Source organism: Erithacus rubecula (genome assembly GCF_903797595.1).
Source record: "Erithacus rubecula genome assembly, chromosome: 11".
Classification (NCBI taxonomy): domain Eukaryota; kingdom Metazoa; phylum Chordata; class Aves; order Passeriformes; family Muscicapidae; genus Erithacus; species Erithacus rubecula.
Window position 1 is genome coordinate 6,169,773 of NC_136663.1, and position 23,921 is coordinate 6,193,693.

The window sequence follows — 23,921 nt, forward strand, 5'->3', positions numbered from 1 at the left end:
CTCCTGCTGCTGCAGCAATGAGCTCATTATGAATAAAGAAATTAAAAACATATATCAGAAGGCACAATTAATGGTCTTCCACTTATTATTAACTGTGAGCAACTTACACTACCAGAGCAGAATAAACGAGGAGGAGTGTATCTGAGCTTTTGTTACAGGATAAGATCACAGCCCAAGGCACATCCTTTGCTGAGAACAAAGTGTTTATCAAGTGACTTCAAAGATACTCACTGTGACCTTGAGCCAAACACTTAATATCTGCCAACCAGCAGGTTTTCTATCTACAGAACAGTAACAGCAGCTCTTACCTCCTGCAAATTCAAAGTTTAGGGCGTGAGGACCTCTTTTCTACTCTGTCCTTGCACGGTGCATCCCATAATGGTTGTGAACACCCTCAAGACTCCTCCAGCCACAGCAAGGGGACAGTGGAATCACAACTCAGGGTCAGCAGGGAGGTGTTTAGGAGCAGCCCTGCTGGGGTAACCAGAAACATCTGGACACAGTGGGTGGCAGCAATGGGTGGTACCCCAGACAGGGAAAACTGGGCTCAAAGAGCCAGAGGTGAGCCAAGACCAGCTGAAGGGGGTGAAGCAGATGAGCCAGGATAGGGTCAGTCAAAACTTTGTTTGTGCTGCCAGGAGAGGGGGTGATGCTCTCTTGTGCAGGTGTAGGATTGCACAATCATCCTTAAAGACAAGAGCCAAAGCCACAGCTGCAGTAAGTGACTGATGCTCCAAGGACACTGGGGTAGCTGAGCTCCAGCAGCAGACCTGGCCCAGGGACACCAGCTCTGTTCTTCAGCATTTGCCCGTTCCCAAGACATCTGTCACCTTGCAAATTAACCCAGGCTGACATTCAGCCAGGCACAGCTGCAGCTGCAGTGAACCTTTCCTGCAAGTTCCCATGTCACATACTTATTTCAGTACTTCTTGCTTTCATCTCTTTACTATTTTTACTATTTCCATCAGTCTTTTTGGCTTGAAGTGAACAGTTTGCCTTCACATTATTTCCATCATTGCTCTGCCCATATCCAATAAGTGTGTCAGTGGCTGCAAAATTCCATGAAGCTTAACTAAATCCATGTTTTCTAGTAAATAACAGCAGCGTGTCCCCCTGTTAAAAAAAAAAAAAAAAAAAAAAGAGAGATTTATTAATGTAGCATCAAATTAATTTCTGTTTTATGTAATTATGCATTGAATTTAAAAAGAGATGTCATGCAGGCAATATTTAGAGTCATAATAGACAATCTGTAAGAAAGAACAAAGGAAAATAATGTTAATAAAACATTATGCCCTAAGCAAGAAATATGCTTCATATATCAAACATGAGTAAAGATAGTTATTTGATGTAAAATGGAGGTGTGACCTTGCTGCAGAAGTGTTCATTACCTAACACTGCAACAAGCAAATTAATGGATTTTGGAATGGTGCAAATAACAGTAATAATAATAGTCACTTTGGTTCCTGGCATTTGCTTGCTGACAGCCAGATTTAGCAGCAAGTGGTTTGTGTTATTTTTTTCATGAAAGGGATTGCAAACAGAATTCCACATAACCTTAAAGGCATCATAGAAGCATGTGCCTCATGCAAGGGTATTGATGAGTAATCAAGGCTTTGCAAATGCTTATAAACCAGGCAGTGGAAACCCAAAAACAAAAGGCTGGCTGCCAGAAGAGGATGGACTTTGCACAAGGACACAGGTACATGTGGTACCCCCAAGTGTGCAACATCCTGAAATTCCAATCCCTACATGGACAGGTGATTATTGTGGTTATTGTGGAAATTACTCACACAATTTCATATGCATTTTGCACATGATAAACTGTGATAAACAATTAGTTGATGCTGCTGGAGGGAACTGTAGCACTGCTGGGAGGTTTGGAGTTTTTGCAGAACATCTTTCTCTCTGCAGAGAGTCTCTTGCTAAGTGATGAGGGTTGTCTTGAATTGTTGAATTACCTCCTCCAGCAGGTCCCAGTTCAGTTCTGGCCCTCCTGGGCTGTAGCTGCACAGAGCCCTGCCAGCCAGCATGGCACCACCTCAAATTATCAGCCCCAAACTTCATCTTCAGCAGCTGATGGAGGAGCTTTGCCCTTCCCACCCCCTCAGCCTGTCTGCAGAGCACCAGGAGCAGGCCACAAGAATAATGTGCTATTCTAGGTAAAAATTTACTGCAAGAGTGGCTGCTGCTCCTGGAGGAGTTGGACAGATAGGGAAAAGCTGATGTCACTGCAGTGATAGAGAGAGCACTGAAGTGTGCTGCCCCAGCTGAAGGATGTGCTGCCAAAATTTACCAAAGGGAGCAGGAAACTCTGTACAGGGGGTTTTACCTCATTAAACCTCACAAAACCTAAACTGAGGTTGCAACAGAGCATGTATTCTGTGTGGACCTGGCAGGGTTGCCTTTATTTTTCAACAAAGATCATAAATAGATTTCTAAAACACTTTGATGTGTTTAAAACAGTGAAGTTACTAGGCAAGTATGTACAATAAAAGAAACATCTCTGCAAATGGAAAACCCCCAGGCACATATGCCTTTCTAAATGCTATTGGAATTTTAAATCCTGATAATTGCTTTGTATTGTAAACAATTGCATTATGAGCATGAACAGCCCGTGCATCACCAGGCTGCACTTTCAGCTCTGTCTTCACTCATTTCCCTCAAAACACACTCTGAAGGCAATAGGCTCAAATCTAGCTCATGGCAAGGGCTCAAGTGAGGTCATTTAGTGGACAAACCTTGTTTCTCTGGTTTTCTGTTCAAGAGTGGCAGAGGGAGGGAGCTCTGCACTCTGGGGCAAGGCTGGGCACCAGCTCCAATGCTGCCAGCTGGGACCTTGTCCTGGAATGGGGAACAAGCTCCAGCAGCATTTCCAGAGAGCACCAAATGCTTTTAGGTGTCTACAGCAGTGATTTATTAGAGACCACTAGAACAAGGCAACTTTTCTAGCATAGAAAATTTCCCTCCTCAAAGTGAAACCAATTAAAATGGAGAAGGCTGAAAACAAACCTGGCTGCACCTTTGCAAGCTGTTGTTTCTTTCAGACTTGCTCTGAATTTAGCAGCTGCAGAGGCTGCATCTACAACATATTTAATCTGCCCTGGGTTCTGTGCATTTCTCCTCTCCCATCACACCCAGGCTGATGTTCAGCAGTGGAGCCCAGCTGCCCCAAAATGCCCCATGATATTGCTGCTTATGCTTTTCAGAGAATTTGGGCTGAAGTTGTGTGGTGGGTGCCTGCTGCTGAGTTTCTGGAGTGAAAGTTTCACAAAATAGCATCACAGTTTACGAGCAGTGGCCTGGAGAGAAAATGCTGTGTTTTCACCATGTTAAGGGCTCTGAAGCATTTAATTGAAAATCTTTAGGAATGCTGTGCTTAGGAGGAGGAGCAGGGAATTTGACAGTAGGTTTTAGGTGTCAGATGTGTGCCTTATGCTATTTCTGGGGAGAAAAGAAAGAAATAAAAACAAGCCAAACTGGCCAAATTGTGAACCTATCCAGCTTTGCAAATACTCAGTAAAGACCTGCTCAAACATAGGTGCCAAATTCTGCAGTCAGGCTTGCTCCCAAATGTCCTTACCCCACAGATCCCAGGAGGGGAAACTTCCTCTCCCAAGTCCTTGGGTTTGGGGATAAAAGCAAAAACTCCTTCTCTCTGTGTCCATCCAGGGGCTGCATTGTCCTCCCACAGATCCAGCACAGCAAGGGATCACCCACACTTGGGATGGGTCTGTTTTAGCCACTCCTGTACCATGGCCCAGACCTTTTGGCCAGGCTGCAGGTGCAGTCATTATCACTTCTGAGAGTGCTGTGATTTTCTGTACTTTCAGTTCCTCAATTACATTGATTATGACATTAAACATTCCTGGTACTACAGGAACAAACTAAAAATAATAAGCTTGTATCTTCCTAATACAAATGAAACCCATTTGTACTACTAAAAGTGTAGCAGGTTCATTGTTTCACAGTAATGAGGCTTTCATCTCAAGAGATTCAATTCATAAGAAATACTTGCCAAGGCTTTGCACATTTTCTTTTTTTTTTTTTTAACTGCCATTAACAGTCCTTTAAGTTCATATCTTATTCAGCATTAGACCAACAATTGAAATAAAATGGAATAGACACAGAAAAGCAGAATAAAACCACCATCATCTCTGATGGCAGGGACCTCACATCACCCTCAGCCAGGCAGCCCAGTGCCCACCCAGGCTGAAGGCATTGTGCACCTTCCCCTGCTATAAATAGCTGCAGACACCTTTGCTCCACTTCCCAAAATAGACACACATTGCAAAGGAGATAGGAAGAGCAAAACACTGTACATAGGCTCTGATTTTATTTCTATAAATATGAATTTGTAACCCAGGCAGGGTGGGCAGCTGAGGAGATGCTCTCTGCAGGAATCTGCAGGGGAACCAGGGGAAGGATGCAGTCACCACGTGGGGGGTGAGGAACAAGAAGGTTTTGATGCTTTTCCACTTTTCCCCCGTGACATGGTCCAAGTCACAGCACTGCAATTAAAATGTATAACATGAAAATTGAGAGCTGGCCCCTCCAGAGCAGCAAGGGGAAGGACGAGCATCCATCTCCCCTTTTCTTCCTAACTGAGGTGGAAGTCAGGCCTTGTTTATCAGAACTTTGATTACCTAAAAACTCATCCCTTAACCAGAATGAGGTCGTGCTCCTGACATGTTCAATTGCATCAAAAATGGGTGTGAATATATCAGCCTTCATTTATCAGAACTAGTTTATTCCTTCATAAATGTAGGTGTGAGCACTTTTGGCTTTGCTTGTATGGGCAGCACATTTACACTCTTTTTAGCTTTTTCCTTCTAAAATTAAAGACCCTGAAACCACAGGTCTGAATCTAAGCAGGGTTGGATCAGGCTTCCCTAGGCAGAGCATATAATGGTGGAACTCTCCTGCTCAGATATTAGAGATACCACACACCTTATGGGAGCAGAGATTTTGTCCCAAATTGCTGCATCCATGGAGTATGATCTCCCCAGTGCCAGAGCTGCACTCCAGCTGCTGGTGCTTCCCAGAGCTTGGCAAGCTTTCACAGTGAGCTCCAAACCCTCCTGCAGAAAGGGAAAATCATCTCATGGATCTGGTGCTTTGTTGCTGTTTGTTGTAATGATTCAGAGGAATTAGTGCCATGGAACATAAGGGAAGTGAGGAAATATAGAGAAGGATGTGGGTTGCTCAGTGTCTCCCTTGTGACCCTGCCTTGCTCTTCATCCTTCCTCTGTTCACTTCTGCCAAGGGCTACTGGAAGGGCTTTGAAAAGAAATCCAGGAGTGATATTAATTCCTGATTTATCTGGTAAAAAAGAATTGGAAGCAGCTCAGTTCCACATATTTAGATTTGATGTCCTCCTCACTAAGCCAGGGGTCTGAGCATCACAGAAAGCCCCAGACAGAGCAGGACAGTCCTGCTGGGGCAGGCACAGCATGCACAGAGAGCTGGGGCTTCCTGGCTGTAGCTGCACCAGACATGCACAACATGAGCAGTCACCTCCAGTCCAAAATATTCCCTCATCCCTGAGGAACCCCAGGCACCTCTCACCACAGAGCTCCCTGGCCTCGGGCATCCTCCACTTACACTGACTTTCTGAGCACAGTTACTTACTATTTCAGACACAGAGCATTCTTAGCCTCACCTTGGATCAACTTTTCCAACAATACTATTCCTAAGGAAACAAAATCTTCAGTGAGCACCTTCCCTGCACCAGAGCACAGGCAGCACTTTGCTCTGTGTGAGGAGGGGGTCAGGCAGCAGGGGCTCATTACCAGAGCCAGGCAGCATCAAACACACCAGGCACAGCTCCTGCAGAAAGTCACCCTGTCTCTGAATCTTTGTGCTTGGCAATCAGTCCCACGCAAGGCCAGAAATCTGGCTTATTAAATCATGAACTGCTGAGCCCCTCGTTAAATGCCAGCCTCATCTTCTCCTGGGGGATGATTTACCCTGCAGATGGGGTTACTGACCCTGGAGGAGCAAAAGGGATTTCTAGCACAGATGAGGCAATTGGGGCACGTTTGCCACCATAGGGTAATGCCATGCTGTCTCACAGAGAGGCTGCTTCCCACACACATCAGAAAATATCCAGTATAGCTGTGTGCACACAAGGCATATGTTTCTGTATAAGGTATCTGTATAGTGTAGCTCCTCTTTCTGCTTTCCCCGTGTTTTATCTTTAAATTGGGAGAGCTTTTTAGTAGCAAATCATCAGAGAGGAACTGCTAGTTACCAAGGAGATTCTCTGATGAATCAGAGACTGACTGGTATAAGACCTAGACAGGCTGTAGCTTCTTAATTTGTGAGACCTTACATTTCAAACAGGGGAAGAAAGATCCTAGCACAACTAGCTGTGGACCTCACCAGCAAAAGGTGCTTTTCTTTTTGCCACAGAAGGAAACAACAAGAGTGCAGAATGGGAAATCAGTGAGCAGCCGGGACGAACGGGAGCAGCTCTCCAGCACGTTCTTGACTCAGAAAAGCAAATTCCACCCAAGGACAAAGTGGCCCGATGGAGGTGACTGAGGGAAAGGCTGGGAAGCCCCTGATTGTACAGCAGCACAGGCAGGGGCATGCAGGGATGAGTGAGCCCTGGAGAAAGAGCTGCACGCCTGCTGCTGCTCAGCCCTGACTTTGGGAAGCAGAGGTGCAGCCAAGTGCTGCCTGTCCTGCACTGGCACTGCCCCAGCCCCTTTCTGCCTGACTCCTGCAGCTCTCTTCCAAGGAGCAGGGAGAGGGATGAGCTTTGCCCAATGACAGAGGAGGCACCCACCCCAGCCGGAGCATCCTGCCCTGGAGGGAATGGCCAGCATGCCCCAGAGGAGCCACGGCAGCCAAGGATGTGCAGGCAGAATGCATCTCAAGAAGGGCTTTTATAAATGTGGGGAGGACAAGGAGCTTCGTGATATAAAGTTTGGAGAGAGAAAGCTCAGCTTTTTTTGGGTTGACTTTATTCAGAGGGTCTTCACACCCACTTCCTTCTGACAGCTTGTTTCTGTGTAGTTGCTGAATTCTGGTGCTTTGCCTCTATTTAAAAACCAAAAGTAATTAAAACTTCCTGGGAACTGTGAAAGCAGCGAGAAATACTTGGACACATTGAGAGACAAGATATTTGGAAGCCTTCTGCTGGTAGATAGGCTGTTTTGCTAAAGGTGGCAACTACAGAAGTTCATAGATGAGAGGGAAAATCTCCCTGTCACATCCCATTGAAATCTCCATTTTAGGCACTGCTGCTCCTCTGCTGCTCAGGTAAACCTGATCCTTGTGGGGGGAAGCTGCTGGATGGGCCAAGGTATTTGGGATGGGGACAGTGGGAGAACTTAGGGAAGCACTGGGGAGTGGAGAGTAAAGCCTGTATTAGAGCATCTTCAGGTTCTACTGCTAAGAGCACACTGGAAAAGGATTTCCTAGAGCAATTACATCTGACAAGAGGCTGGCACCAGCCAGGCTTTAACCAAGGAGTCGAGTGAAGGACATTTTATTAGTCAAACAGTTTCAAGTGCTGCTTTGAGTTATAAATTACACTTGCTCATCTGAGGAATGAATTCACTGTTGGTAGCACTTGTGAGCTGGAGCTAGAGGCTTACAGTAATGTCTAACTGATGCATATTGTGATGTTTCAACTTATTAGTGTACCCTGTGGACCTCATTTGGAAAGCAAAATACTCTAGAATGCTGCAACAGAGACTGAAAAGAGCATATGGGGTAGGGAAGGGACACAAGAAACACTCCCTGACAGCAAGCTGCTCTCAGAACCACCATGAAAAAAATGTCAGGAAATTCCAGGCTGTGGCTCACAGCCAGGGGGGAACTCACTGTCCATTCCCCTGTAACTCACACCCAGGAGTTCATACAGCATTCACTGGCAGCACTCCCCAGTGTCAGGCAAATTAAAGGTGTGGGAGTAACAAATTAAAACAGGCTGACAGCTTTAATGCACTTATTGGGGGTTTGGGTCTTATTTGACTTCACATTTATGATCTTTATTTATTTTAGGGTTAACTTAAAGTCATTTATGAGTTTGCATTTAAAACAGAAAAATCATGAGGAAGCTATAACTGCACACAGAGCTCAAACTTCCACACTGTCCCCAGCTTCCAAGCATTGTGCTACAGCACAGCAGTGCCATTACTCCAGCCCTGGCTGATTGGGAATATCCATATTGCTCAGAATACATTCAGAGGTTGTGCTTCCAAATGTGTACAAGCAGCAGAAGCTGCTGGAACAGGAATGGTATTATACACAGTGATTTTAATCCAAGAATAGAAAACAGGCAGGTAAGGGATTTATGAACAGAAAATCTATGGCAGTGAGCATTTAAATAATTTGGATAAAAACTTGAAGCTGAATAGAAGTGTCCAGATGGGGAACTGTGTAATAACAATCTGGAAAGCCTTGGACATTGCTTGCTTGTGGTTTTTGCTGCACAGGGCAATTGGTCTGAGCACAGGGACCAGCAGCAGCAAAGCCCCTGGTGGTGTGATCCCTGGACTGGAGCAGTACCTGCATTCTGCCTTTGCTTGTGAATTTTGACTGCAGTAAGTGAGTAGGAGATTGACAGTGGTGTCCACAGTGGCTTTGGGGTTGGGTTTGTCACCACAAACATTTGCCTGTTTGTGGTAAGGTCAAGGAAAGAGGTAGGAATTTACATTCAGGAAGAGTGTAAACTGCCAGGTGAAAGGGGTTTCCACCAAGCAGGGGTGCTTGACAAGACAGTCCCTCCTACTAACCTGATGTGGGAATGAGCAGAGATTTTGTTAGATAACACTAAAATATAGAGACTGGCAGAGCTTGCTCCAGACCTCCACACATTCTTATATGGTGTTTCTGGGCAATCAGTGATTCTCAGCACATAGAGTGTCTGTTGCTGAGCACAGAGCCCAGGCACTGGGGAAACTGATGAAACAGCCATACAGATTAGCTCTCTGTCATAATCTACTCAGTCCCACTGGAGGAAATCCTGCCTTTGCCTAGCAGGCCTTATTGCCCCACTAGAAATCATCTTATTCTGCAGCAGCCCCTTGGAAGGGCAGGTGGGTTTTGCCTCACAGGAATGGCCTGCACCAGCCTCAGTCACTGGGTCCTCACCACCCAAAAAATGTGGGTAGATAGATGGTATTGTCCCTGTGTCCCCAGCATGATGTCCCAGCATCACCCAACCTCAGCCATCACCCAGGAGCCCCAAGGCTGCAGTCAGGCAGGTTTAGGGGCAGGACTCAGGATCAGCCCAGCACCTCCCATGCCCTGGAAGGCAAAGCTGTGTGCTGGCACAGCAGGGAGGTGCAGGATTAGTCCTGAAAACCTTCTCTGAGTGACCAGGTTGCATCAATGGGCTCTGGAGGACTCCTGCAGCCAGAGGTCTTGAGAGGGGAGGATAGGAATTACAACATGGGGCCCAAGACAGACAAGGGAAACAAAAGCAGAAGGCCTCAGCACCCTTCCCACCTTCAAAGCTGGTAATTTTTTATCTCCCTTTCTACTTTTGCTTTCAAAGGAACTATAGAAGTCACCCTTCTCTGTGCTGCTGTGCATGCCAGGTACAGAGTGCTGGGATATCCCCACACCAAGCACTGAACCAAGGTGCAGTGCCTTTCAGGCTATATCCAAAATGCCAGAGACAACCCAGACTGGAGCATTGCTGCATCCAGAATGGACCAACACCTCTCCCCTTTGTACTCCAGGATCATTTGGTCAGTGTGCCCTGAGCCAGGTGCAGGGTGTTGTGCCAACAGAGGGCAGGGACAGCAGAGCAGTCTCCTGGGTTTGTGCATGCTTCTTCATGTATTCTTCAAATACTGATGCTTGCACACCCTGCAGGTGAAGGGCAGGCAGGGGCAGCAAAACCCAACCAGCAAAGGGGTCTGCATGAACTTCCTGAAGTAATCTTTGGGGAGAGATGCCAGAAGGTCCCACTCCCACAGGAGTGCCCCTTTGGAGCTCTGCAGTGCCTCTTGGGCTGAGCAATCCTTTTGGCTCATACCATCTAGTTTAAATGCAACAAGCATCCTCCCCTAGGCAGGTGCAAGCCACAAGCACCATTATTCTGGACAGATAAGCCACTTAGAGCAACACTGCCTCTCTCTTAATGGAAAAGAGGCATCACAGCAGTAGCTACACCATGGACCATTAACTTACTGCCAGGCAGATTGATCCTAGACTTTAACATGCATTTAACTAGAGGTCTAGAGCAGAGGTATTGCAGTGTAACTGTGGAAATGCACTTTTACAGGAACAGCTTTAGTGCTGGTTGAACTCAAGTGGCAAAGCTGCCTCTGCTCTTGTGTGGCCAGGGACTCACTTCTGTGTGTCCAGGCACTGCCAGGTGGAATATCTGGATGCTAACAAAAAGTATGAGGCAGTATAACTTCATAAAGTGTTTCACCAGAAATTAGGCAGAAAATTACTTAAATGACATTTATGTAAAACTTGCTCAGTGCAGAACAGAAGATCTGCACTTCTGATGCAGCCCTACAGATGCTGGTAACCCCTGTGCTTCAGACACATTGATATTCCTTGCTGGGCTGCATCCAGGTGGAGCTGGCTCCACTTAGCACAACACAGGCACACACCTGCCCAGCCATCATCTCCCAGCTGCACTGCTGGGTGTGCAGGAGGGATAAGAGGCCAAATTTCTATATAATACCAGTCAGTTTAATTACAGCTTGCTCAGCAAAGCCTTGCCCATTTCTAAAACAGGTCAGTTGTACCCCTCAGTTGGTGAGCTGGTCTTGGTGACTGGTATGTGTCCAGCAGCAGGTTTTCTTCCTAAAATCAATGGAGATTTCAAATTGCCTTTAATTGGAGCTGTCAATGACCCCCCCTGTTTCTCAGCAATTAGCTTCTGGGTTTGAGCTGAAGAGTAGCCCTCCACACTAGAAATACAACAAACTGGAAAAACTGTCCATTTTTTGTTCTGCTTTAATTGTTAACTCTGTTGTTGATGTGTAAAGGCTGGTGGGGAGATGAAATACATCCCATATGCAGGAAGCACAAGTGACAAACCTCAGAAATGTTTTAAGCCCATCCATGTCCCACCCACATACTTACAGCTGGGTTTATTCTCCTTAAAACTAAATCTGATCCCTGCTAAAGACACAGTTAATAATCTCTGAGTGAAGCTGTGAGGTTTTGAGGAGCAGTGGACATTCCAGAGGCAGGGGAGCCTGTTGGGAAGCACTGCAAGGTGATCCAGCACTGCAGGCTCCCCTCCAGGGACCAGCAGGTCAGCATCAGGAGGCAAAGGGTGTTCCTGGGATTTTCTGTCAGCACAAGTGTAAAAGGAAAGGAGCTTTCCCTTCCTCACCTCATCTCCAGCTCTCTCACTTCCCACTCAGCACATCCATCCTTCTGTGTCCCCAGCTCTGTCCCACCCAGGCTTTATTCTACCTCCCCAAGTTAAGGCACTACACCTGACACCACAAATTGCCTTACTCTCACTCTTTTCCCATCCCTCTGCTCTCCATCCCACAGCCTCCTGCCCTCCTGCATTGCCCCCACACCAGCTCCAGAGCTGTCACAACATTCTTATCTGAGGGATGATATGTGTCCAGCATCTCAAAAAACCCTCCAGCCATATTATTGAAACCATCTAACACCACATCTGACTGGCACAGGCATTGAACTACTTAAAATAATTGCATTTCTCACCAGTTACAGATAAAACAGACCCTTTTTAATCATTTTTTAATCATTAAGATATGGCCTGATGTGCATTATGAGATTATTAACAGCCCCGTAAGTGAAATAACAGATACAAGACCAAAAGCTAAATCATAAGTGTTCTCAGATGTCTGTAGATTAATCATTTTATATCTCCATAAGAGAATTCACCAAGGCTTTCCATTATCACAAAGTCTCAAAGCCACAAGACAGGTCTGTTCCCAGTTGCAGCTCTGCCTTTCCTGCAGGTGGCAGAAGAAGGGAAGGAAGGCAGTTGTTTGCCTCCAAAAATAAATTAATAAAAAATATGGAACAGGACATAGAAGTTTTGATTCCTCATTTTTCTGTTTTAGTCAGTGAAAAAGCAGTGCCTTGGTGTGTCTGTCCTCTACAGCAATCATAGAATTAATACTGTTCTCAAAGCATTTTTTTCTTCAGCACTTTCTTGAAAGCACACAACCACTCCTGATCTCACAGGCTCAAACAGTACTGTTGGTATTTTTTCAATTGATTGCAGACTCTTGATTCATAAAAATAAGCATCACCAGGAGCAAAAAAAGGGTTCAGGTGCTGCTGAAAAGTGCAGTGACTGCTCAGAACCTGCAGTTCTGAGACAGAAACCTGCAGCACAGGGGCCAATTTCCCTCATTTGGGGTTTCAAGAGGTGCCTACACAGCAGAGTCTGAGCTCTGTGCACCCCTGTGGAGTGCTGCAAGTGCTGAAGGAGCAGCACAGCTTGGTTTTAATTGCATAAGCACACAGCTTGTTCAAGCTGCACTCAGGCCACCCTCGAGGAGCTGGAGTGGTCTTTAGAGCAGTCAGCCTCCTCTGTATACACATAAGGTGCTTGAGAGCTCCCATCCTTGCTGCTGGGCTGCAAACTAGTGTTTCCTTTCATGCTGGTGAATCAAAAAGACCAGGAAATTACTGATGTCAGAGTGGTCAGGGAAAGCAAGACAAAGTTTGAGCAGAAAAGCTCTACCAGGATTCACTGTAAAACATCAGATGAGTTTAATCCATCTGCTTTTTATCTTTACAACCACACAAGGAAGAAGCAGTGCACTTCATCAGGAAGCCACAGCACTGCTCCCAGCCCAGTATCTGCAGGAGGGACCATCCTGTCACACACAAACACCCATTCCAGGCTGACCATTTTTGGGTTTTTTGTTTGCACCTGACACAAGCCCCCAGCCACTCTCATAAGTCAGTCAAAGCATCCGCAGCTTCCACAGGCAAACCCATCATGTGAGACAAATGGCTCATTTGTTTTCACCATGGTTAATGGCCATGAACTTGGAGGCTGAAGTTTCAGTTCATGCCAAGGAATACAATAATCATCAATAAATTCTGTCCACAAACAACCAGAGAAATCCTGAGCTGTGCTATGGACCAAGGATGGAAAGAAGACTCGTTTATGCCTCAGTTGTTTGTGATCACTGCAACACTCCCAAAACTGGCTCCCTCAGAATTACATTTAGTGAGTTATTGCTATAGCCTAACCCAGAACAGCTCAGTAGTTTGTCACTAGATCTGCTGTCTGACACCACAGACAGCTGCTCCCACCCAAAATCACCCATTAGAGCACATGCACTTGTTCAGCTAGAGACAGAGCTCAGAGCTTGAGCATCAGGCCAGGAACAGAGCAGCCAGGTACTCAGGTCAGGCAGCAGAGCCATTAAATACCCTCTAGCCAGGCTGTTTGTTTAGGAGAGGTAGCTGGGAAAAGGGACAGCAAGTCCCTTGTCCCTGGTCAGAAGCATTACAGACTGGAGCTCCCTTTTGTGGGACCATGGCCAGGCTATTGCTTTTTCAAGGACCTGGCCAAAATCCAGCCCCTAAAAAGCATTATCAATGGCATGTTGTTAGGTGTCCTGAGGAAGGAGATATTACAGAAATATGAGCTATCATTCATTATTGCTGCCAATTTTATAGGACAAGTGTCAGCACTACACAGCCAAGGCCTCATGTTTCTGATGGCAGCAGGGGCTCAGAGCCCTGGAAAAGCAGGACAGGCACCCTCGTGCTTGGCACCAGCTGGGGACAGGGCCACCATAGACAACAGCTCAAATACCCTGCCACAGCTCAAATCTGTGTAAATTTATATCTTTCCCAAAGGACTTTTTCCCTTCCACCTATAACTAAAACCCCTGACTGTGCTTTTCCCAGGGAGGTGACCTGGTGCCCACATCTATCTCCTGGCTGCACCCTGGTGTTTCCCCCAAGCTGCTCCCCATCAGGGGTGTCCACAGGAGCACTCAGGCTCAGTGTCATGCTGCAAACCATCTGGTACAGGCAGCATCAATCAGCTTCCCTCAGGCAAGGTCTGATTATTAACAGTGGAATTTTCCAAATATTGACTCATTTTTGCCTAAATAATCCCATTCTGTTGTCATCACCCACAAAGCTGGCTCTGCTTCACCTTCTGCAATACTTCAAAAGTGACTTAGCTGCCTCAAAGATGCCTCACATATAAAACCAGCAGAAGCAAGTCAGGTTTAGTAGAGTCCATCAGCTAAATTGGAGCTCCCAGACCCCCATCTGCTCCTGTCAGACAGTGATGGGCATGAATCAATACACTCATTTCTGCACTCTTTTTCCACGACTGCATGCCTACAGCAGGGAGGGAAGCACATATGTTGAGCCTCACTGAACCTGAGCATAGATTACAGTGAGCACAAAATGTGGCATTTTGATGCAATATAATGTACACATCTCACCCCAGAGGGGTGCAATACTGTGAGTAAAGATATCTTTAGAAATAATATACATATAAACAGAAAATACATCAGACAGTACCTTGGAACACCAAGCACAGTTTTTCACTTGCTTGCAGCTCCCCATTCTTTAGTCCAACACCTCTTAAAAAAAAAAAAAAACAAACCCAAAACCCACAAAATTTCTTTAAAATATCTCACAAAGAAACACCACAGACCAAAGCCCCAAGGCTCCCTGTCTCCTGGGTGAACTATTCCTCTGCTCTTCATTAGCCTTGATTATGGGCACCTGGGACCCACAAGCACCCAGCTCATGCTGGGCTGATTGCTCTGAATTGCCATGGTTTCATTAACTCCAACAGATCCCTAATGATAATCAGTGTCAGCTGAGGATGCAGGGGCTGTTTCTGCTATTCGTTTATGAGCCCAGGAAATGTTTGGAGAGAGCAGATAAAAAAAATTCATGTTATTTTTCTTGTTAAGCCTGAATTCGGGAGGGCAGTAGCTAAAGTGAACTTGCTTGCAATCAAAAGGATTTGCTTTGTGATACATTGATTCTACCTCTGAAATTCAGGCATGAGGTTTAGCATCCATTTACTTAGAACAACTTCAAGGAACAGCAAGCAGGAGGTAGAGAGGTTTTGGATGTTTTCCTGTTGCTAAGGAAACTTCCTCAGTGGTGGCTCTGTGCTCACCACAGCTGGGTCACTTGGGCTTTGCTTCTCTGAGTAAGGGGTGAGTCATGGCTGGAGAGTAAATGCACCAACTTCCAAAGGAATGCCTTTATCCTGTGCCTCCACTCACATCTGAAAATAAAGATTATTAGTAGTGGCTCATAATAAAAAGTTCTAGCAAATCTATATTAACACTTTCATCAGTAGTCACATGCTCTATATTACCAATTGTATCTAACCCTTCAAACACACAAGAAAAATAAAATTATTTTTTCTACAGACTTACTGAAGATCTAACAGCTTGGCATTTGAGCAACAGTGACTTTGTTTCACTGAATTTTCCCATCCACTCCCTTAACTAGATGTTACCTCCCAACACAGAGCTGCAGGGCCAGCCCTGTGTCACGAGGAGCCAACGAGCAGCATGTGGTGACACTGGAAAAAGGCACTAAATCTTCACGTGTTATTTGGCCACTGATTGCAGCTGTACATGGCTAGGGAGAAAAACTCAGAGCAAAGTCTTCTGCTCTCCTATCAGTACCTGAATCATGCCTCCAGGGGAGCCACAAAATTGAACCCAAATCCAGCCTAAACTCATTTGCAAACTTCGTGCCTCTATTCTCCAAATCGTGACTTGCACTAAAGATAATTCCATTTGCTTCCAGATTGCCTTAAAAAACCCTTCACCTAACTTTGACCTCAAGTCCTTCTGCTACAGTAAGGGCTGAGAGAAGATTGTTCTTTAGGACTTGTTAATACTCTTGTTAATACTCTTAAAGAGATTAGTCAAGTCTCCTAAACAAATATCAGAATAGATTCTGGATTAAGCTTGGGTGTTAAAATGACCTTGCTGATAAAATCAGCATCATCAAACCTCACAGATTGAAGAGGGAAGCCTTGGATGTAATTTTGACTTGGGTTCATGGTAAGTTCTCAGATTGCTCTGCATCTCTCTCCCCCTATCTCTAATACTCTTGCAATATTCCTTGGGAATCAGTACAAGAAGTGTCAGATCTTCCAGATCCTTGTGGGAAGACAATATACTGAGACAGTCACTGGGGCTATGCACCACCCACTCTTCTCTTTCACTGAAGCTCTTTGCTTTTCCCAGTTTGGGTATTTGAGTTGTCTGGCTGGTTCTGGTGCCAGCACGAGGCTGGTTTGTGGAACATCCCAACTCCTGCATTGCTCAAAGTGCTGTTGATCAGATGTGGATTCAGCTCTGTGCATCTGGTAGGGTGGTCAGGAATGTTGGTGTGCCCTGGGGTCCAGCATGGACCAGCTCCTTCCCCTGCCACCTCTGAGTGATTTCCCCTGCCTGCAGATAATGCAGAGTTATTTATGTCCTGTGCCTGTGCAGTTTCCTTTGTGCCTCACTTGGGTTTCAGAAATAATTAGTCCTGCAAAGACTGACGGGGTTTTTGGCTTTGTAACAGATATTTTCTTAAGAACCAGGAGTGAGTTGGTGAGGTTTATGTTAAGTATTTTTGTCATTGCATTGTGGCCAGGAATGAATCCCAGAAATTTTCCCAGGAATCTGTGATGAGCATTTCACTAAAGAGAGGCCATTGCTTCACTTTCAACCTACATCTCTTCTGTTGTTGCTCTTTTACATTTCTTCTCAGATTTCTGTGCAAAATCTCTAGTGTCTGTAATGGAAAAAATTTAAATCAAATAAGAATTAACAGGCTACTGTTAAAAAAAAAATTCCTTAGAGGGCAAAGTCCATTACAACTGAAGTGTTCACATTTACTTCCAAATCTCTTCACCCAATTTTCAGTTTAATTTAGTCATTTGCTAATCCTAATTTCCCAGCCCTGTGCTTATGATATCTAACCAAATATCACTCATGTGGAAACACATTAAAATTCTTCAACAGACTGGAACTTTTGGCCTCTGAACTCTTGTCACTTTGCTCCACAACTATCAATGTGTAATGGTGGGTCTGACTCCCTCTCCTCACAAACATTTTAGTCACCAGTCCCTTCCTGAGCACTGTGCTCCATTTCACTGGCAGTGTTGTCCATTGTGACCAAAGTCCCACCAAACTTCAAGGACATCTAATGCAGGAGCACAACCTTTTCCAAAAGATTTCTTCATATACTATTATTTGGGTTTCCTCTGGTCTTAAATAATTTAATACATTTCAATGTTGACAGCATGGTGTGTTGTGCATAGAAATAGCAAATAAATACTGTGTCCAAATACTGGGATTGGTGTGATTTGTGCACAGCAGTGAGAACTGAGGAGCTGTATTGCACACCCTTGACTCCCAAGTGAAAGGATGAGTGATCAGGTTTGTTCCACAGGAGAGCTGCTGTTTGAACAGGGAGATCCAAAGGCTCTGATTGCCTCACACCACCCTGGTTCACCCACTCCAGATGGAGCTCTGGCAAAAACACCACACAAGGGACCTGATCCTCTGATCCCAGCTGGGCTCACAGGGACCAAAAGTGTCTGTGAGGACCCCAAGCTGAGGCTGAAAGTGCATCTCCAGATGAGGCAGCTGAGAGACACTTTGTGCTCAGTGATGCTGGCTCCCTTCCCTCCACAGCTGCCTCATTTGCTCTCTTCAGGGGGTTAGATTTCTGTCAGCTAATTTAAGGAGAAAAGCCTTTTTAATCTGGTATTTTACCGACTCAGAGTATGTATATTTTTATACTGTGAATTAAATATGAACATTAAGCTCTTTAGGCCGGGACTTTGTCTTCTGAGATCTCTTCAAAGCCCTTAGCATGCTGCTGGTATTACAGGTGTAAATACTACACATAATATAATACAGCTTGGATCCCAGAGATCTGTTTCACTGGGAATGGGCTCACAAAGTGTTTCTTTGTTGGACAGAAAAGGCTCAGGAATGAGGAGGGCTTTCCCAGAAGTTTGTGCTGAGCCTTGACCTGGAAGAACTTGGGGTCAAGAGCCTCTTTTGATTTAGGTTTCCTCATAGCTCATGAGGCTCTTCTTGCTTTGGTTCTACCAGTTAGAAAGGGACAGCCTGCCCAAGGAACAAAAACACAGTTTAGCATACAGAGCACTCCTTTGAGAATTGGACAAGAGCTGTTTAACCCTGCCAGTAACAGCATGTCGTAGCTCAAGGCAGAAAGGGAGAATGAATTCCCTAACCAGATGAAGGCAAAGAGGGGAAAAGGACTTAAGAAAGTAAAACCTTTGTAGAAAAGAATATATTATTAACTGAAAAAGTAATTTAACAGAATTGTAATGTTCTCATACCACTGAGCAAATCTAATACCGACTCTGCAAATTTAATAAAATCGCTAGAGAGGCAGAGAAGTTCAATCTGAATGCTCTCTTCTGAGACTGAGGCCAGTGCCCATTAAGTACAATAGAAATACTTCATCAGCTTCAACACCTGCCAGATCAGGTGTCCACTGGATTTGGATTGTCAGTGGCTGTTATTGTCTCCACAGAGTAATCCACTCAGATTTGCCATGACGACTAAAGTAACATCTAATTTCCACAACAATACAACCAAATTCTCAGTGTGGAATTATAACATCCTTTAGATTGGAAAATACCTTTAAGATCATCAAGTTCAGCCACTAACCCAGCACTGCTGAGTCCACCACCAAACCCTGTCCCCACATGGTTCCTCTGCATCTCTCTGGATCCCTTCCAGGGGTGATGACTCAACCCCTTCCATGGGCAGCTTGTTCCATGGCCTGACCACCCTTTTTGGGGAAGGAACTTTTACTAACAGCCCTTCTAAACCTCCCCTGGCACAACTTGTGGCCATTTCCTCTTATTCTCTTGCTTGTTACTTGGGAGAAGAGACCAACCCTCACCTTGCTAAAACCTCCTTTGAGCAGGTTATGGACAGCAATAAACTGTGCACACACATCCTGCAGCCTCCTTTTCTTCAGGCTGAACAACCCCAGCTCCCCCAGCTGCTCCTCACAGGGTTCCAGATCCTCTCCAAGCCCTTCTTTGGATGTGCTCCAGCCCCTCAGTGTTTTTCTTGTAGTGAAGGACCCAAAACTGGACACAGCACTCAACGTGTGGCCTCACCAGTGCTGAGTCTGGGGGCACAACTCTGCCCTGGTCCTGCTGGCCACACTGTGCAGGGTGAGATGAATTGGCTTTCTTGGCCACCTCTGACTCCTGTTTGGCCTGTACTCCCAGGTTCTTTTCTGCCAGGCATCTTTCCATGCCATAACCCACGGGGAATTCAGCAGGCTGCAATGTACATGGAAAACTCTGGCCACTCACTGATATTTCACCCAGCTATCTTGGTTTAGCACTTTTTGCAGGTCTCAGCAATGTCTCTAAGTTGAGTGTTCCATTAACTTCTTCACCTCTTATGTCTTAAAAAAGGCAGAAGTAATCTTAATCCCCCTTATCTTGCTGCACTATAATCTTTCTGCATTCCTGGTGCCTTCCCACAGAGACTTTGTGGAATTGTGGTTTTTGCTTAGCCCAAAATTGGCTTGGAGGGAGACTGTGCAAAAAGTTACCTGAACAAACAAAAATAGAAATTAAAGTCTTAGTTTGTTCCTGATTTTAATTCAGATCAGATTAGAGTGGGGTTTGTTTTACTGCATTTTGAGAGAAGGGAGCATTTGTCTTTTGAGGTAGGAGATTGATTCCTGTTAGAAGCTCTCAATGGATTGTTCCTTTGGATGATCCACACACTTGAGCTGCTGGGACCAGCAATTAACCCAAACCTGTCAACTCTGGAAAGAATGTCACCATCACATCAGTGGTGTTCCTTCCCCTGGTGAACTCAGGGTGACTGTAATGGGGAAAAAAAAAAAAAAAGTGTAAGATTGGAAACTGTTTAAATAAAAATGACCAGGAAGAACAGGTAAAAATCAACTTTCTTTTGTATGGTATTGAAGTAATTTTGTGAATCATACATCTGTAATATCTTACTGTATTAGTAAAAGCAGTACAGAAGCTTTCAAGTTCAAAGCAAGTCTCAGTTTATTGCTTCAGAAAGTGCAGCCCAAAAGCTACTGATCTATTTGTACAGATAAGCACCCCACAGAGTTCTCAGAATCAATGCAAACACTCAGGCTAAGATTCAATGCAAATAATAAATAAGTGCAGACTTAGGAGATAGAAATGTAAGACTTAAAATTAATTGAAATGCTGACCCAAAGAGTAGCTCTTTATGTGCATTTCTTCAAATGTAATTCCAAGAAAGGGAAAAAAGTGCAAAAATTTCAAGGTAGTAGACAAGAGAAGAGACAAGTAGAATCCAGAGCAAAGAAGATAGACAAGGGCTAGGAAGACCTGGAAGAAACACTGGATTTTTTTTTTCAATTATTTTAAAAATATATGAACTTAAAACTACTTTGTACAAACCAAGATCTATTTTTGTACCATGTTCTTTTTTGAGTTCAAGAAGAGTTTTGACATGGAACCTCTGTGTTTTGCTGAGCCATTTTCATCTGCTTTGGTTGTCTCTGAAGCTGCCAAGGAATGGGATGGGATGGGATGGGATGGGATGGGATGGGATGGGATGGGATGGGATGGGATGGGATGGGATGGGATGGGATGGGATGGGATGGGATGGGATGGGATGGGCCGGGCCACCAATTTTAGAAGTTCATATCAGCCAGTTAATCAGTTCAAGATTCTGCTGATGACTGTACAGTAGGGTTTGGGTCATGCCAATCCTGAAATCTTGAAATTATTTAAATTCTTCAAGGCCTTATGAATTCCAGGAGCTCCAACTGGACTGTGCAGGGCACAGCAGCAGAGAAAGGCCATCTCAGGATGGGTCTGGGAGGTCCTGGAGAGGCTGCTCAGAGCCCTCCTCAGAGCTGGGTGCAGGTCCATCAGAACCTGCTGATCCTCTCACCCATCCCTGAGCACCCATCAGCAGGTGCTCAGCACTTCAGCTGGATTTCACCAGCTCCAGGTGGAAGGAGCAGAGGGCAGGCCCCAGGCTGATGGAAATCAGCTCTACTGAAATCACACCAGACAGTCCTGGAGGATGAGAAACACCACTGACTTTCCTACATGGTCCAAAAGAACACTTAGGGAAAGAAAACCAGAGAGAGGGTCAAAGTTTTTTTTAAAAAAGAAGATAGAAAACAAGACATTGTCAAAATATCAATCAGAAGCCAAAATCTGGCAAGATCTGCTCTTGTTTAACCTTCAGCATGAGATCAGGTCTCAATCTTTCTATTCTTGGTAACAGCTGATGAACACAGTGTAACAAGGTATTAATAAACATCTGCCCAGCTCTTAGATTAATATGGAGAAGAATTAATGGAGGTCTTAGCACGTTCATATTTTCTAATTATGGCAGATGACTTTATTTATAGAAATAATAGAGAGAATGGAAATTGTCACTGACACCATGTCAATATACATAACCAGATCCAATCATTTAATTGCATTACATTTGGCCATGGAGTCACATCAATAAAGGTCCCTCCTTAGCCAGAGCAGTTCAGTGGTCACTAGGTAATTCATGTTAGAGAGCTATTGGGATTAATTTTACTTTCAGTGAATCATGAGGAAAGTAAGTAGCCTCAGACATACCTGTTCTGTGTGTCTCACCCTGAAATCTTTCCACCACTGCCCCTTGTGTATCTGCCTGATTTTCATGCTCATTTCTGGACACACTTTGCCTCCAGTCCCCAGAGCACCCAAAATAATGAAGCAGCACCCAAATGAGGGCTGTGCTCTGTTTCAGTGCTGCTGGCCATGGCTGAGCCAGCTCCTGCAGCTGCTCTGGTTCTTGCAGTGATAAAGCATCACCAGTGCCTCCGTGGGAATGATAACACACTACACCACTGGGATAAATAAAGCATAATGTTAAACCTTGATATGTTTACACCTCCTAAGAGAGGGGAAAGAGGCCTATAAAACTCCCACTAAAAGAGCCAGGGCTGTTCAGTTCATTTGCAGCTTGATAGGTAAACCCTGCAGCCTGATTTTATTGGGATGTACTGGTGCTGCTCTTAGAGAGCAGTTGGGGTTTAAGAAGGGTCTGGATTGAGTGTGGCTGATTCTTGAGGATTTAAAGTCCATTTCATAATGTTTAATTTAGACAGGTAGGGAAGTTTGGATCTTTCCTCCCAAGAGCAGGGAAAAGTAAAACAAGGCTGTAATTATGGTGACAGATGGTTTGTCACACCCAGAGCATTGCTAGTAATTTTGCTCCTTATACATTGAAAGAGGTCTGGAGTGATGCTGAAAAGCTGAGAAAGTCTTCTAGTTCTCTCTTGTTCTTCCAAAAAGTGTTTCCTAATCTGTTCTGGTCTTCTGAAGCTATCAGTCTGAATTAATGAAAACAGAGCAAGGGAATGGTACAATTTCTATTAATTATAGAGGCAGGTTTGTGCAATAAACAGAATTCATATCCCTACAGTGTTGCTTAAGTACCTATAATTCAGCTGCCCTGCTCAGAACTGCAGCATCTTCTTCACATTGTTTTACAAATTAGCAAACCTGGAATCAGCAGCTGTGTACAGTGTGAAGACATTTAGTTTAACTGCAGGGGATCTGATCTGCTGAAATCCACGGGTGGTCTTCCAAGTGCTGCTTTTTGCTGGGATTGAGTTGCATCTCCCAAATTAAGTGTTCCTAGATCAGCTAGATGTTTTCCATAGAAGTGAAAATATAGACACTTAGGAAATAGTATCAGTTATTGTGACTGCTGATACTCTTCCAAGTACTGCCAAGCTAACATTTGGGGGATGCCCTTTCAAAGAGGAGCAGGAAGGGGGGTCAGGGCACTGCTGGAGCCAGCCAGGTTTGTATTTACAGCAGGGTACATGCAATAGGAGCCCACACATGCTATCTTTACTCAGTGACCCATACCCTGCAGGAATTTATTCTGTGCATCAAAATCTGCAGGGCAGAACTGGGTGTTGCCCTTCCTCTCCCCCTGCCAGTGCTGCAATGAATGAGCATCCTCTGTCCCACCAGAGCAAGCCCAGAGCCTCAGGAGGACCTGGCTGCCAAAAGCACTGCTGCTCCAGCTGTGGGGAGGCCAGTGAGAGCTTTACAAGCGGTGACAAACAAAAAAAATCAAAGTTCCTGGGGGCATATTAAAGCTGAAAGGTGCAGAGTGAGAGTCATTTTTGTTCCACTCCTGCTTTCTACTTTCCAGATTCAATAAACTTCACTTTTCCCTGCACTGAGTGAGAGGAAGCAAATTGCTGCTTCCCAGTCAGCAAATGTGCTCGGCAGCAGAACTCAGCTGCAAGCCCAGAACTTTGCACCAGCAAACTGGTCTGACTGGGGAGCACTCTGGAACACTCAGTAGCAACATTCCCCAGCCCCTGAAATGTGCCCATAGCTGAACATTTTGGGTGAAAACGTGTTCTGATAGCAAATAACTCCAGCAGGCTACAGAAAAAACAAAAAGCCACTTCTCTGAGCTATAGTGCAAAAGGTTGATTTTTTTTTAATCTACTACTCACAGGGCTGCTGGTGTTACATTTTAAGCATATGACTCAGGCAGTGGAGTGGAAAGGTGATAAAATCCTTGACTTTGATTGAATTTCCATTGTGGCAAAACGTAAAAATAAATGCAAACACTATGAAGAAATAAAAAAAAAACAAAACTATTGGACAAAATGTTCCACATCATTTTTAAAAATCTGTACAGATACTGAAAAAAAACAAAACTCTTTTTTGCCTTTCATGAAGGTCAAAAATCAGCTTTCAAGTATTCTTTCAACAGGCATTATGTTTAAATACTGAACCTCCTGCCTGTTTAAGGAGCGTTTTCTTCAATTACATCCAACATTAGTGCAGCTGTTAGGATTTCCCAAGGCACCCCTGCAAACTGAAGAAAAGCCTTTGCTGTGGTGCTGACAGGCTCTGTGGCATTGCTCTGGCCCTTTGCTTGATTCTGCATTCACTGCTGACCTCA

At 44.9% G+C, this 23,921-nt stretch overlaps 1 protein-coding gene across 6 annotated transcripts in view; it reads left to right on the plus strand.

Moving 5' to 3' along the window:
• The window catches only part of LOC306806614 (calcium-activated potassium channel subunit beta-2), a 127,548-nt gene that overhangs the window by 76,498 nt on the left and 27,129 nt on the right, over positions 1-23,921 (plus strand). The window contains exon 1 of one of the 6 annotated variants that reach the window (XM_079315524.1): positions 7,126-7,266. The exons of 4 other annotated variants lie outside the window; for them this stretch is intronic. In XM_079315524.1, the coding sequence (XP_079171650.1) occupies positions 7,193-7,266 (74 nt within the window). In that variant the 5' untranslated portion in view covers positions 7,126-7,192. Of the gene's footprint in view, positions 1-7,125; positions 7,267-23,921 lie in introns of those variants that run through there. One more of the 6 variants, XM_079315523.1, reaches the window with a different exon arrangement.